This window comes from Gallus gallus, chromosome 24 (genome assembly GCF_016699485.2).
Source record: "Gallus gallus isolate bGalGal1 chromosome 24, bGalGal1.mat.broiler.GRCg7b, whole genome shotgun sequence".
NCBI lineage: Eukaryota > Metazoa > Chordata > Aves > Galliformes > Phasianidae > Gallus > Gallus gallus.
In genome coordinates, this window is record NC_052555.1 from 966,043 (window position 1) to 982,034 (window position 15,992).

Sequence of the window (15,992 nt, forward strand, 5' to 3'; positions counted from 1 at the left end):
GGCACAGGGAGGGGAGCAGATCGGGGGGAGTGCTCAGCTTTGACTCAGTGTCTGGCTTCTTTCATCAAACCCACATTCCTAATCATGCCATCACCCTCCGGGAAAGTGCGACAACATACATAATCCATGTGGAGCCAATTTAAAATCCCCTCCATGGAAGAAAATGCATTTCATTCATTAACAAGCTCCGAATGCTTCACTGGGGTGAGGAGCCGGCCTCAGCCATCCCAGCCTACCCATATGGGCAGAGTCACATCCTACAGGAGAGCAATCCCCCACAAACCCACACAGAGCACACGGCTCGGCCCACCACATATTTGTTGAATACCATCAGGTCTGTATCCACCTGAGGTGAATGGACATCTCTGCTCCTTCTGGCATCATCACAGGAGAAGAGGAACATCTGGAGCCCTACCTCGCTGAGCTGCACAGCTGAGTGCTTCCTGCAGAAAGCTGCTGCTTTGCTACGTCAGCCCTATGCTTCCATCAAGCATCCCAGGCAAAAGGGAAGCCCTCCACCCAGTATTAAGCTGAAAAGGTGCTTCAGAGGGAATGGGGCTAAAGCTCCAAGCTGCCATTCAGTCCCTGGCCTCTACAGTCACCATCTGGCTGCACGGAGCTGCCCGTGGGCATCTGCAGGCAGTTCAGGCTGTGAGGGAGCCCTCCCCATACTGCCCAGCACCTGCAGCCATCAAATTCCATGAAACCATTATGCAGCTCTGCATGCAAATGGGATCTCCAATATCCTCCAAAGCCTGACATCTCCCAAAAGGAGTGACAGAAAAAGGGTCTTTTCCTCTCTGGGATAGGAAGCTGCTCTTTATCTCATGCATGTGCAAGCCACTGTGCTCTATCAGGGTACTTTCTTGGTGGGCATCGCTCCATGGGGAGCAGATGCAGAGCTGAACAGCACAGCATCCTGGCTTCTTGCAAATGCACAGTGAAGCTGGCATGCGGTGCACAAAGGCACTGAACAGAGGGCACCAGGCAGCAACCGCAGCTCGAGGCGTGCCAAAAAACTGTGCACGATCAGCAAGATCGGGGAGGTGATGGGGAAAACGTATGGCGTGGTCATGCCCAGACAGACGTCGTCCCAGCGCCTTGACGCCACTCAGGTCACAGAGAACCAAACCAAGGCTCAGACTGCTATCAGTTGAGGGGGGGGGGGGGGGGGGGGGAAGCAACACACAAAAATGTGCAGTTTCATCTCACAGTTCAGACAGGAGTGCTGGGTTTGCTCCCCATGCAGAGCTAAATAAGCCCAAAGTTGCTCTGAGCCACCCACTGCATGCAAAAAGAGAACAGCACAATTTTAAGCTCTTCTGAATGTGAGCACCGCGAGCTTTGCTGCCATCTGAACACACGCAGCTTGCAGAAGCTCAGGTTTTGCATGCAAACGTTTGCAGTTTGCTAATGTTACAAACACATGCTCTCAGATCCAGTGGTCCTCTACAGTCTAGATGTGAAGGCGGAGCCCCTGAGCCAAACTACTGAAACCACCCTGATCTTTTATTTGATTTTTTAGTTTCTTCTGCCATCTCTCTGGACCCAACATTGAACCACGTATCCCCTTTGGACAGGAGCCACTCCCTGATTCTAGGAGATATCCATGCAGATAAAGTGTCTTTGCAGATTTGCACATTTTCCCCTAATTACCACCAGAACCTGAAGCAGCCACAGGCACAAATCCTGGAAGCTGGGGTCCAGACGGAGCACAGCTACAGACCAGGGACACAGAGGCAGCCTGCAAGGCACACAGCCCACAGCAGAGCTGCTATCTCCGTAGCCATCTCCCAGTTTTGTCATCAGGAGGAGCAAATTCCACGCAAACCCAACACAGCCACTTCAGCTGAAATGAAAGCCTCTTCAGGGCTCGAGTGCCCCCGCCCCCAAATTCCACTGCACCTGGGAAAAATGTAGAAGCTTGTAGGAGAATCAATAAATATTTATTGTTAAACCAGCAGTATTTTGACTGGAGATGTAAGCATGGCCCGATGCCAGTGTAACCAGAGCCTCTTGGCCAGCACTGCAAACAAATTTTCTTTCTGTATCTAGTTGGGAGATTATAAACTACACAATGAAGGGGGAAAGAAAGAAACACAAGGCGGCGAGCAGCTTAGTCACGGAAGAGGAACAAAAGAGCTCAGATGTATAACTATGTTGTGGGTTAAAAAAAATAAAAGGGGGATGCAGGGCCGATTTTTGGCTGTGGGACAGCTGTACCGTTTGTATCAGATTCAGATCTGTCCCACTGGCTTCTGCAGCAATGAGGCTTTCTCGTGGATGAGAGCGTCCCTGCCTTCAGAGAAGCTGTGTTGATTTGGACAAGCTGCAAAGCAGCCCCAAGTTCACAGCCAGCAAGTGGGTTGGGGGAAAATCTGCTGGGATCCCAACTTCACAGTGCAAAGAATGGGCAGTCTCTGCTCTCAGGAGTTCAAGCAAAGCAGATTGTCCCTGATTTCATTGCTTTGGTTTGCCCCCTGGCACCTTCCTACCCAGCACAGGTCTTTCCCCAAGCTGAATGTGATGTCAGCAACTTCATCCTCTCCATTCATTCCAAGGATAGCAGTAACGCTTTTCTCCCTAAGTCATGCAATTCGCTGCCTCCAGGCAGCTCATGTGCCCATGCAAGTGCCAGCTGATGGTGCTGAAAGGAAAAGAATCCTTTTAATTGTCTGGGACAAATCCACATGGGTTTGGTTTTTTCCCTTCCCCCAAATCCCACCATGCTGCAAACAGTCACTCAGTGTGGCATTCCTGCACATTTACATCCCTACGGATATTCAGTCTGCTCTTACACCCGCCTCCTCCCCAGGTGCCAGAGATGGATCTGCTCTCACCAAAACACTGCCAGGTGACAGAGAACTGCCTTCCATCTTACCCCCAGCATCCAACTGCCATCTCGAGGTCTAACTGCAGGATTTGGGCTGCTAGAGGTAAATGGGAGCCTGCTTGGACTTTCTGAGCTGAGTCTGCAGAGCTCAGAGGCTGCCAGGCACATTCTTTCCCAGCTCACTTCCACATCCACCCAGAATTCCGGCTCCAGGCAGGGAAAGCAGCACCTTTGAACCCTAAACCTGGACCTGATGCTTCCCCAGCTCAGCTATACAATGGATCAGTCCAGATAGAAGTCACCCAAAGCCATCTCCCTGGTAAAATCCAGCATGCCAGGGTCCCACCAGAGAGCACAGGCACTGCCTGCCAGCAATCGGTCATGGATTCAGGACAGCAGACCACTTGCCTATCAGCTCCCTTTGGAGCTTATTCCTGCATGAGACTGTGTTATCCCTTCATTTTATAAGGCTCATCAAAGCATAGCACACCATAATTACATGGCAAATTAGAGGCCACTTCGTGTAACTATGCTGTAATTGCACAGTTGTTACATGCTTTGTGGACAGTGTGATGAAAACGTGGAAGTAATGGGGCTCTGCTCTTCTTTCTTGGAAATTCTGCTGTCTGAACCAAAGTCAAAATCACTTTATCCATTGATGCACTTCAGGGTGTGTATCCCCAAAGGAGGTCGTGAAGGAAGGGCACAGAACGTCACCAGTTGCCCTCTTTCCAGCTCTTTTCACGGCTTTATTCCTCAAGCAGACACAAGTTGACACTGAACAAGCTGGTGGCAGCCAGGTGCAGCCAGCCCCCTCCCTGCTATGAAACTATCATCCCCCCATCTTAGCTGGATACCACAGTGATGGGCATTTTGTAAGTGCATAGAAAGATAATTGCTCTTTTTCAACGCAAATTCTCACCTCATACAGCGGCAATCAACACTGAAAATACTGCAGGAGCCCGAAGCCCTCATTTATTGAGCCTCCACACAGAACAATCCACAGCCAAGGAGGAGCTCTCACCTTTGCTGTTGGTGCAGACGCAAAAGCATTCAGAAAGATGTTGGACAGCATTCTCCACTGCCTTGAGATCACCGAGACGCCCAGAACAGCAGCTGACCCCACTGCAACGACCAGCCCCGTGTGAGTGCTGTGCAGAGATAACCCATCAAACCCATCTTGGCAGAAGAGCGATCCCCCAGTGTGCTCCTTTTTATTCCTACCAGCTCCCACACTGACTCCCCTGGGTGGGATGCTGCTGCACACATACATAAGGACTGTGAAGGAATTAACGATGTGTGTTTGGAAACTTGTGCTCTCCAAGATCTCATCTGAAGGTTGTGATGAAGAAATGCTTGGGCTTGTAAAGCACTTTGCCCTTTCCCTGCAACAAGGCATAGCACACGAGGGAACACACCTGACAGGTTTGCTCAAATACAAGCTCCCTCACTTGTGTGCACTAAAATTGAAAGCAAAGGACAAGAGGAGATAGCCCTGGCTCTGGGAAGGGGAAGCCACGTGCTGAGGACAGATCCTACATCCCAACACACACCGTGCAGAAGCTGTCTGCTTCCCTGCAGAAATCACAGCAGGAGAAACTTCTCTCGTCCCAAACACTAAACAGAGGGAAGGACTCTTGCCAGATAAAACACCACCCCCGGGATGCCACCCACGCACAGGCCAGTGGAAATACGTGCCTGTCTCCCAGCTGGCCCCACGGTACATATGGGAAGAGCACAAATGGATGGGTCCTGTCGGGATTTCACAGCCCATTCCTATTTCTGTGCTGGGCAGAAAGATGCCCACCACCGGGATGCCCCCAGAGGGGAAGGAGGGAAGAGGGGAGTGGATGCAAAGCCCAGCACCTCTGCCTGCACATCTCACCCTGCCCTGCGGGAAGCCCCGGGGCAGCAGGTCTGCAGCTTTGTTAGCAAGAAATGCAGTTATCTCTCAGCACTGGGAGTCCCAGTGACACAGTGCCAGCTTGCAGCAAGGGCTGCAGAGCTGCTTTAAACTCTGACCACAGAGACCAAACAGAGCTCTGCAGAACTGGAGGAAGAAAACTGATTTGCTGAGGGCAGCGTTTACCAGTTACAACGTTCAGTTCCCGGTAGGGCTGATTTGTACCTGGTTTGGTTTCATCCCTCAATGGATGAACTTTGAAATATCCATGATAATAAAGCTGGTAAATTAAGTCTGCTAACCCGTCGGTGGATCGGATATATATTTGCAACTTAAACTATGTTATCATACACTCCTTCATAGCATTACAATACACCCCCTCCTCCCACAACTTGTATGCTAAAGGAGAAGACCACTCCGGGGTACTTTGGCTCCTGACCTCATCACCCTCAGACGTTCTGGCTGAAAACAGCAGGGAATTTGGCTTTGGACACCCTGTAGAACTTCACATCCCTTTCGAGTTATTTTTAAACCCTTTGGACACACTGTAAATCCCATCCCATTTTTGCACGCCAAGGCTGCTGCACGTGTGGGTCAGAGCAGGCTTTTGTTTTGGGGAAAAGGGGAAATGCTGCAGCACAGCCAATGCATCTCTGCAGCTTTACATGGCACCGAGCACCTGGCGCGTGAAATACTTTGCACAATTGAAAACCTGTGCCTGTAACGGCTCTCTCTGCCTAAGATTAACCCTATGGACGCTGTAGACCAAACCTGCTTTACTGCCTTGCTGGCACATAAAGGGATGAGTGGCTCATCTCAACCAGGCTATACCCATTTCAAATGTCAATGGGACACATTTGATGGCAGATTCCACAAGAAGGTACCAAGAGCTGAGCTAGCAGGACCTGGGCAGCAGTCTGAAATAGACTGGAGCAGAGAAAGTATGATGTCCCCTATTTGGAGCATCGCTAGATGCCTGAAACAGAAGGCAGCAGCATCCGCACTCCCCCTCTCATCGTCAGCCCCAAGCACGCAAGAAAGCTTCAGCGTTCTCTAAAAAGTTGCAGGGGAAATGAGGTTAAGCCAGCTAATTGACAACATTGACCTTTCTGGCTCAGCGTTAGCGCAGCCACCAAAACAGAAGCGACTGCAGCTGAAGCCGACAGGGAGTCAGCTCTTTTTTACCTTTTTGGTTTGTGTTTCTCAGCGCTCTTCCTGCCAAAGTTTAAACTTTGGGTCAATGCTAAAAATTGCTTGCTGACATAAGCTGCAAAAGAGCTTTAATTGAAGAAAATGAACTGAAGGCAGCACGAAACAACACGTCCTCACTTGAGGCAAAAGGCAGCTCCATTGATCTGCTGCTCAAACACCTGAACAACAAAGACACCTCAGTACCCGCTGCCACCCGTACCAGGAGAAGTTTAAATTTAAACAGATATTTGGTCTGATTGGAAGACAAACAAACCCTCCCAGCCCTGTACCCACGAGCCAGGTGTTCCTTCCCATCCCATCTGCTTCCTCTGCAAGCAACAAGACAGCAGTCATGACCTGAAGTGTACGGACAAGCCTTGGGTAAATGTTCTTTCAATCAGAGCTGTAGGAAACGGGCACAAACAGAGCCTCTCATTTAACCTGCTCAGGTGCTTTGGAAATTGTCCTCAGCATCCCCATCGCAACTGGAAGCCCTTCAGATCCCACACAGGAAAGCCAGGCTCAGCCTTGTTAGGAGCACTGAAACAGCTGTGACCGCTGACCGGGTCCTCCATGGATCATACAGATCTCCCCATACACCAGGCTTCCTGCAGACAAGCTGATCCCACACAGACACCCTCCTTGATTTGGAGCACTGAGTACCAATTTGTTCCCGCTCACACCCCAAATCACATCACCTGGAGGTGCAGAGCCCCCACCTGGGGTTCCCAGAAACTTGTGGAATGGCAAAGAAACACACGGCTCTGACTTGATTTCCTTCCGTGCACAAAATGCAGCAACATAACCTTCAGCACAGCAGGAATACTTCGGGGAGAAAGGAAGCAATGGGACCGCGCTTAACCCTCCCTTGTAGCCAGAAGGCAGAGCTGTGTCCCTGCAGCCCCTGCACCAGCAGCGCCCGGCTCTGCAGGCAGCCTTGTGAGACCAGCGCTCCTTCTTATGGGAAACGCTCAACCACCAGCTCTGTACAGCCGGCACCAAAACTTAGCGCTAGGAGAATTAAACAAAAAAGAAAAAAGAAAAAGCGCGCCTCGTGACGGTGACACGCTGCTACCTTCCCGGGTAGCTCCAGCACCCGTCTTCCCCCCGTTTCTTTAGGGATGGAAAAAAAAATCAAACTAAGGAAAGCAGAGCCGCGGGCAATCCCGATGCAAAGGCGCAGAGGCGGTGCCGGGCCGCCCCGCTCCCGATCCCGGCTGCGCTCGGACCACGCAGGGCCACGGGGAGGGGGGATCCGCCCCACGGCCCGAGCTGCGGCCCCGCCTCGCCCACTCGCGGTCGCTCCGTAGGAGCTGCCCCGATCCCACGGCGCGCATCCCGCCGCTGCCCGCTCCGTGCCGCCCTACAGCGCTGCCGGCAGCGCGAGGAGCGCAGGGCGCGGCGGTCGCTGTGCCGGGCAGGGAGGGGAAGTCTTCAGAGCGCTCCGAAGCCAACTTCGCGTTTACCCCGCCGGGCAGAGCCGGGGGCGGCCCCCCGAACCTCTCCCTTCCCACGGGACCCCCCAGACATCACATATCCCCCCCAAACCGCCACCCTCGAGGAGGCGAGAAGGGATTCCCCGGGACGCGGGCGGCTCACCGGGGGACGGGAAGAGATCGATGTCCACCTTCTCCGTCTTGATGATGGTCAGGGTGGGCTTCAGGTCCACCGCCGCCTTCATGGTTGAGGCCGGAGCGAGGGGACCGGGACTGGGAACTGGGGGGCGGCTGCTGCGCCGGGGCAGCGGCGGCCGAGCGCCTTCCTCCTCCTCCTCCTCTTCCTCCTCCTTCCTTCCTCGCTCTCTCCCTTCTCCTTCCGCGCTCCTTCGCTGCCGCTCCGCTCCGCCTCGCCCCCCCCCGCCGCCGCCGCCCGGCCGGGCTGAGCCGAGGGGAGGGCGTTGGGGCGGCAGTGACAGCGGCGGGGAGGGACCCGACTGCCCCCGCCCCGGAGGCGGCCCCGGGCCCGGCGCTGCGGGGAGCGGAGCCGGAGCTGCCTCGGGGGGCTCAAAGCTGCGCCTCGCGGCACCGCTCGTCCCGTTTCCACGCGGGGAAGAAGATCTCGAGGTGTTATTTTCTCCCTGCTCTATTCCCTGAGGTGCGCACAGCGCGGAGCCCTGGCAGCCCACGGGTGATAGGGACGCACTGAGTGCCAGCCGGGGGTGTGCGGGCACACTCGTGTGCCAGCAATGAGGGCTAGTTCAGGTGGGCTTTGTGCAGGTGGGAGGCCAAACGGGTGTTGTAACGGATAGAAAGATGCAAGGTGAGTACTGTGCCAGCATGTTGTGAGCTTAACAGAAGAATATCAGTTTTCACATAAAATACGTTTTATTATATTTGGGTAGCAAAAGCTTCAGACCACAAACGGCAGAGCAGAAAGGAGATTATGACTCACAGATGTCAATTTACCGGTACAAGTGTAAAAAAAAAAAAAAAAAAAAAAAAAAAAAAATCAGCAACCAGCTTTTGTGGTTCTCTCTCTCTCAGAAAGTCTCAGCAGTTGGTGACACACTGGCAGGGACACAGCAAAGCTGGGCTCAGGGGCTGCAATGGGGCGAGGGGTGAGTTTAGGGCTGCTCAGCCCAGGATGAAGCAGAGCGCATGCACACGTGTACAATAGGAACCCCCTGGCATGCTTCAGCTGCAGATGCAAATGTTAGAGCTCAGAAGTATTTCTAGCTTCTTCAGTGCTGCCTTTCTCATTCACCCAAGGTGTATTTATAGAAGAAATGTCGGTGGAAATAAAAGAAGCTGTGAGGTGCTGGGGCCAGAAATGCAGAGCCTGATGCTTGCTCACACAACAGCTGTTTAACCAAGGCAGACAGCTCAGGCTGTTTGAACACCAGCAAAGCACGGCAGGCAGCGAGCTGTGCCTGAAAGCTCAGCCTCGGGTCCCTCACATTTGTATTTCCAGTTCACCCTTCACTTACAAGATCAGTTCCTCATTTATACAGAAGACCTACAACAGCGATTCCCTGTGACCAGCACCCAATCACCCTCCTGATTCCTGCATGCTTTGCGAAGCTCTGAGCTGTGCTGGGTGCTGCAGGCAGGGCACGAGGGCTGAGCACCCTAATTTGCAACAAACCACGTGAGTCTGAGAGGGCTGCAAGAATCAAACTTGGTCCCTATTGCGTCCCCACACACAGGATGATGGACTTGCACCTGTCCTGCCTTTGTGTTGTTTATCCCCTTATATGATGGATAGTAATGATTGAAGGAAGAAACACTAGAGAGGAGTCTGAGCAGAACTCAGGCTGGCTACAATGCACAGTGGGGAGTGGGGAGAGGCTGGGAAAGCGCATGCGTGCTGTTGTGGGGGGAGCAGCCCCACAGCTGGCTGCAGTCTCCTGGCCAAGGTGAAGCCATCAGAAAGCACCTGTGGCCCCTATGGCCCCACCGTTCCCCCCTCGAGTGCTTGAGAACCCGTGGTGCTCAGAGCGAGTGCAGCCTCCTGCAGCAAACCACAATCCCCAGGCTGAAAGAGCAGGCATGCAGCAAGGCCGTGGTGCTGTGCCTGAGTGAGAGCTGATGGGGACGAGCTGCTGACACCATGCAGAAGGCTCTCATGAGTGGAGATGCTCCTGGATGCAGCAGAGGAGCTGCTGCTGGGATGAAAATGCTGAGCAGAGAAGGCATCAACTGCCTCTCAGGTGTCTGTGCTTTAGCCCTGCTCCCATGGTCTGACACATTTGGCTTGGCCTCTCCCGTGAGCCTTACAGACTGGCTGAAGTCCAGTGCACCTGTATTGAGGCTCCCTCTCTTCTGGATCAGTACAAAGGCTCTAATAAAGATTGTTCTTGCAGCTTGTGTGTTTTTTATTAGAGAAGATGCACACACTCTTGGCATGCCGGCTCAGTGCTGATCCTGCAGAGCTGATGACACGAAGACACAGCTCGGTGCTGCATGGCTGCGGGGGGCTCTGAGCTCCCCCAAACTCCTGCTTTGTTTTGCAAGACAGTGAGGAGTGCTTCCAAGAGCAGCACTGGGGCAACAAACCTCAAAGTGGAGGAAAGGTGGGGGAAAAGAAGAGAGAGGTTGTGGAGATAAATTTCCTCCCAGGGCAGCTGAATCTCTCCTTCAAACTCGACTCCATCCTAGCGACTGCCTTAATTTGTGTTCACTTCAGAGCCTGCAACATGAAAGCCCTGGCTCTGAACTCCAGCTGAGCCGCTCAATGGCTCAGTGTTCACAGAAGGCATGGAAGGAATCCATTGATTAGTTTCTTCAGCTGGGATGTGACCATTTGGAGTCCAAGACCTGCCAAACATGACTTTGCCTCAGCAACTGGTTCCTATTTGCTGCTTACAGGCTTCAGAAAAATCTTTCCTCTTCAACATCCAAGACTCACCCTCCTTTTCCATTCTGTTGTTCTTCAACGTTAATATCTGCTTGTGTTCTCCCTGTTGAGGGAGGATGCTGGGCTGTGGACAACGACCCTCCTGCCATTAATACAGTCAAAAGATTTTGCTGTCGGTCAGAGATAACCATCTGCCCTCCCTCCACAATGCAGCCTGATTGTTTTTCAACAGTTTGAAACAAAGAAAGGACAGGCAATAATGCCACATTGTTCCAGGGAGGCTGACTAACCTTGGTTTAAATGAATAATAATTATTATTCATTTAGAGTTGAGGAAAGGTATGAGGACACCAGAGCCCTTCTGCAGTGTGGACACAAGCTCTCTCCTAGCTGGGGCCAGCCCTTTCCATTAGCAGTGCCAGATCCACTCCTGCTGAGCCTTTTTGCAAACTGGCAGCTGTGGGCTCTCCTCCAGATGTTGTGTCTGGGATGGCTCCTTGGGTTTGCCCACCTCCCTGCTGCTGCCCTGGGAGCCTCTACTGCTGGGTGAGCGAAGGTGTTTTCCTAGCCCCCAAAACACAGCCAGCCTTGGGGTGAACACAGCAGCTACGTAAGAACGCAGAGCCACACCACCCAGCTGTTATAGACAGGAAATGAAGAACACCATAACCAATTAAAACTGCAGGGGGATATTTATGGCAGAATGTAATTAGCCAAATTGGAGCCTTCCCCAAAACTACCATGGGATTTTTAATGACTGCGAGCGGTCAGGGCTTCGGTTTGATGCTTTGTCAGGCAAACAATAACCAGAGGGCAGGAGACAAAAATCAGGAGCAAAGAGGAAGAAAGAAAAAAGCGTTGTGCAATTCCAGGGAGAAACAGAGACATGAAAGGACTTACGGCAAAGGGTCATTGTTGGAAAGAGCAGCAGCCACTACTCCAAGAAAGGAAAGAGCAGGGAGGTGGCTCTGGGTGTGGAGGTGGCCCACTGCAATGAGAGGAAGGAGCAAGCAGCTGCCATGACTGTTCCCCAGGGAGATACCTTTCCTGGAATTTAAAACTATATGAGAAATTCTTTCGAGCACCGTAATAGCTGGGAAGCGTTTGAGCGAGTTGTTGTATGCTGGTAAAGGGAGGCTGGGTTAGTAGTCCTGGTGACAGCAGCCTCCCCTTGTTGGCTAAGCAGCCGGCACGCAAATAGAGCCCATTAACCAGCATGTGTTGTATGCCCTGCATTGCTGGCTGGGAAGGCTCTTTCATCTCGTGTGTGTGGGCAGGAGATGGTGACCATCACAAAACGCTGGCTTCTCTGTGGCCCAGATGGCTGCAGCCCCTGGGGTCCCATGGTTGCTCTGTGCCCAGAGTCATGCAGGATCCCCGTCCTCCGCACCACCTGCCCTAAAAGCAACTTTCTGTTTGTGCCACGGAGCTGCAGACTTCAGTCTTCAGCTCAGCTCTGAGCAGCCCAGGCGCTGCCGCAATAACGTCCTCTGATTGCCCTCCGGGTGCGAGCAGAGGAAGCTGCCTCCAAGCCTCCTCGGCTCCTGCTCTCATTAGCTTCCCAGTGAAGATGGCTCACAAAAGCATCTTTGTGGCCAGCGTGACCGCAGGAACCCAGCGCAGAGCCCCAGAGCACAGCACTGGTCAGCACGCCGTGGGTACCTCAATCAGTGCTCTCACAAGCTGCTTAAGCATCTTCAAGTGTCTCCTGCTATTGGCTTCCCAGCGATCCCATGCTGCTACATAACCTGATTAGCTAATGTGAGCTGGAGCAATGTAATTCTGCCTTGAATTTCGTTGGCGGGGGGTGCTGTCACTCATTCATTGCCTTGCTGGAAGAGCTGGCTGGCTGGAAAATCCTTGTAAGCTGTTCTGCAGCGCTGTTTGCTCTCAGTACATTTTCCCTTTCCTCCTCAAGTGACAGCACTGAGTTTTTGGTAAAAAAGGCCCGATGTTTTTGCTATTTAACTCATGATACTCACAGTTACCCCCAACATATACAGCTAAAACACATCAAACCTCATTTGTAGAACCTCTTGTCTTTGGTCAGATCTCAGGCAGTCTCCTCCACAACAGAAGTAAACAGCTGAGACTTAAGCAACACTTCTCTCGTCACACTTCACCCTTCACATTCACTAATCTCCAGCAACAGAGGTTACTGAACCCATTTTGGATGGTCCCTGAAATCCCCATCCTTGGGAAACAGGTGAGGTATCACAAAGGAGAAGCAATGAGATCATCACTAATACCCCAGCGAAGCACATCTGGACAGCTGGATGCTATTCACCAACATTTCTCTGTTCCGTTAATGTTTCAGAAACAACAAAAGCCGACACTTCAAGAAATATCATACCACATCTGTACTTTGCTTTCATGGAGGTGCCAGGAGCCTCAAAAGCATCTTTCAAGGACCAACTATGCAATGCCAACCCATAGGGTACAAATTCAGAGCCTGAGAAATGGCAGCCAGCAGGGAAACACGCTTGCACACAGACAGTTGGAAGTGGTCAGCACAGGGGAGTCAAACACTGGAGTGCAGTGACCCTCAGGTTAACTCTGTGGCCAGGACAGAGAGGCTCAGGAGATGGGAGTTTAATTCCTGGTCGATATTTCCACATGACCTCTTACAAACTTCAGGCCTCCATCTCCCTTTTTTAATGGAAGGATGCTTTCTCACTGCACAAAGGGACCACGACAGGGTCAAGCCATGGAGAGATTTGAGGGAACAGCTCAGGACAGACCAGTATTCCTATCTCCTGGTGTGCAGGACTCTGGGACTTACAGACACCATGTCCATGATGACCAAGGTCTATCCAACCCAAACCACAGTCCCACCTCAATCACAGCCTGTGCTTATGCAAAATCTACGGAGATAACTTAGAGATGGGCACAATTCACCCATGTACACCATGCTTACAGTGCATGTTTACAGGGAATTATGGGATGGAGCTCACAGCAATCAAGCCCTAGAGCTGCCCACCCAGATACGACGCTGGCAGAGACACTCCTTGGGTGAAGGATTCTCCCATATGGGTGTTTCAAATCCCTGCCGTGCATTGGAAATCTCCTCGCTCCCAATTGTCTCAGCTTGGCAGCCGGGCCTGATAGTGAATGAACGACAGAGAAATATTCCGCTCTACACGTGTTTGGGTTTTTCGGGTGGTTTTCTTGGACAGCGATCCTGGCTCTACAACAATGCCCGTCTTGTTCTGCCCCGCGCTACAGAGCAGGCTTGAATAGATCTGTCTAAAATTATAAGCGGGCAGCCCCTGGGCTCTGCGAGATCACAGGCCACATGCTGGGGCTGAACAAAGGCTCTGCTATTTCCTAACAATTAGCCCAGCTAAAAGGACATCTATCTCCTTCTATTAGAGCCACCACGTGCCTCCCAGTCAGTCCATTGTGAAGCTAATTAAATAACACGCCTCTCTCCCCATGAGGGTCTCCTGATTAGCTCGCCTCCGTCCTAAATCCTCGCTGGTGTAAATGGGCAAGAGACAGCTGGTCGGTAGGGGCCTGCGACTCCAAGCATCGTCACTCATTATGTAGCTATCATCATCACCAGTTATTTCGGTTTTTTAATTATCTCCTGAAAGCTGTTGAATGGAGATGGAGAGATAGGGGGGGTTCGGCACACAAACCGGCTCCTTCCCTCCACATTTGCCCCCTGCTTGCAGCACAGGTTGTGCAAATAGCTGATTTATTTGTGTTTTTTCTGGCTTGCTGGTAGGCAGAGAAAAAAAGGAGACATAAATATTTTTTCTAAATACGTTCTGGGTTAAAGCAAACCGTTTTCTTTTTCCACATGCTTTTCATTGGGCTAACATAGCAAAAAGAAAGTAAGCAGGGTAAAGCACGTGTCGCTCAACCGGAGCTTCATCTGCTCACTTTTGCACTTTTCAAGTGGGAAAGAATTTGAAAATTTAAACAGAAACAGCAAAAATAACCTGTTAACAAACCATCTTTGCACTCAGTTCAGCTCTTCAAGGAGGTTGCTGTGGCAGGGATAGGGCTCAGGTGCAGATGATCTGAAATGCATCTGTATTTTTAGCTGGAGAGCGCAATTCATGTTTCAGCAACATTGAGATGAAACCAAAGATGTCTCTGTGTTGTAACATGGCGCTTGGAGATTCCCCCCAATCTGAAAATTCATTCTGACCACTCAAGGAAATTCATTCAGGTATCACATTGAACACCCCAGGAGCTGAACGAAGTTCCCTGACAAGGAAGCAGGGCCATCAGCACCCATCCCTTGTCCTTGCGATGTCAGCTTGTCCCCATGGGGTCAACACTGCTCTTTTGCAAAGCCCGATGTGCACCTGCTCCAGCAAGCAGCTTCTCTCCCCATCACTCCATCCCAATTCTTCAGGGGCAGCTACGTTTGCATCACCATGAGCACACAGCCTCACACAACGGCACAAAACTGCTAAATCACTCCAGATGTTCAACACCTTCCCCTCACCGCTTCCCACACACTCCCCAGACCCGGAAGAAATACAACATCCCTTTGCCAAGTCTACAGTCAGCAATAGTTGCAAATATTACCTTTACCTCCTTTAAATCATTATTTTCCACCCTTGGCTATTTAAATCATTATTTTCACACCGCGAATATGGCTGGAAAGCTGGAATGTGGGTCAGAAGACTAATGAGCTGATTTCCTGTGGACCTTCGGCTCCAGGACTGCAACAGCTGGACCTGCTGCTCCAGCCAGAGCTACTTCCACCCAAGGAAAACAGAAAGACCCCCATCCTCAGCTCTGGTTGTGGGGAGGCGGTGGGAGGAAGGGCATGGAGGAGGAGGAGACAGATCTTGGTTTCGTTCTGATGGGAACAAGAGGAGCTGACTTGAAGCTCACTCCTGTTTTCCAAGCCCACGAGCTGCCCTTGCTGCTTACAGCAGTGCTGGGCAGGAGCCGCTGCTGGAGCCTGGGTGGGAAAGTGCTTGGAAGCGTCAGAAGTTCATCAGAGCTTGCCAGGAAATATATTAATTAGCTCATATGTGTGTGTGCACATCCATAGGGTTTTACTGTAAAACGCACGGGGAGAAACTCATTGCTGTCAAAACTGTATTTCCCCTATGCTCAGGCAATGCAAACACTTTTCACCAAATAATCAAATTTTACAAGGATACATCAACAGAACCAGGTAGATTATCATTCAAAGATGCTGCATGACTTGCTTGAAGGCCTACCAGGGGCAAGTCCCAGAGAAAAGCAAAGCTTGCCTGTAACCTAAGAGCACAACACACAGCTCTCCAGTCACATTTTCAAACCCAAACAGCCAGGTCTGACTGCCTCACTCATCACAAATGTACAAAAAAGGGCAAAAGCCCCCCCTCTCACCAAAAAAAGCTTTGTGTTAACTGCATGCCTCCCCTCACCCTGCTAGTGCCCTTTATCCTGAAGCGATGGGAATGGCTCTGCAAGCCACTTGATTAATAAGAACCCGGGGGGAAAAAATCGTTTATATAACCTCGTCTTCTCTAAACTTCCTAAGTGCTGTAGAAAGTGGCTGCCCTGGAAACCCAAACTGGAAATGAAAAATATTATCTCTTCCATTTATAAACATCTCCAGTGCTAATGAAGTGAGGAACTGCAGCACTGGGGAGGGGAGCGTCAAGATGCACTTGGCAGGCGTGGGAGAGCCCCACTAAAACAATTTCGTCTCAGATGGGTGTGGAGGGGAAAGTCTTCCTGCCACTGTCTGCTGCTAACTGCAGCCTGCAAGGCCCCAGGGAAGGATGTTGGAAGACTGATGGTTATGGAAGGA

General features: G+C 51.5%; 1 protein-coding gene across 5 annotated transcripts in view; it reads right to left on the reverse strand.

The window, feature by feature from the left end:
* Window positions 1-15,992, reverse strand: part of ETS1 (v-ets avian erythroblastosis virus E26 oncogene homolog 1) — a 69,776-nt gene that overhangs the window by 36,229 nt on the left and 17,555 nt on the right. Inside the window, exon 1 of one of the 5 annotated variants that reach the window (NM_205298.3) lies at window positions 7,527-7,780. The exons of the other annotated variants lie outside the window; for them this stretch is intronic. Within the exon in view, the coding sequence (NP_990629.3) occupies window positions 7,527-7,608 (82 nt within the window). The 5' untranslated portion in view covers window positions 7,609-7,780. Of the gene's footprint in view, window positions 1-7,526; window positions 7,781-15,992 lie in introns of those variants that run through there. 5 annotated transcript variants of the gene reach the window in all.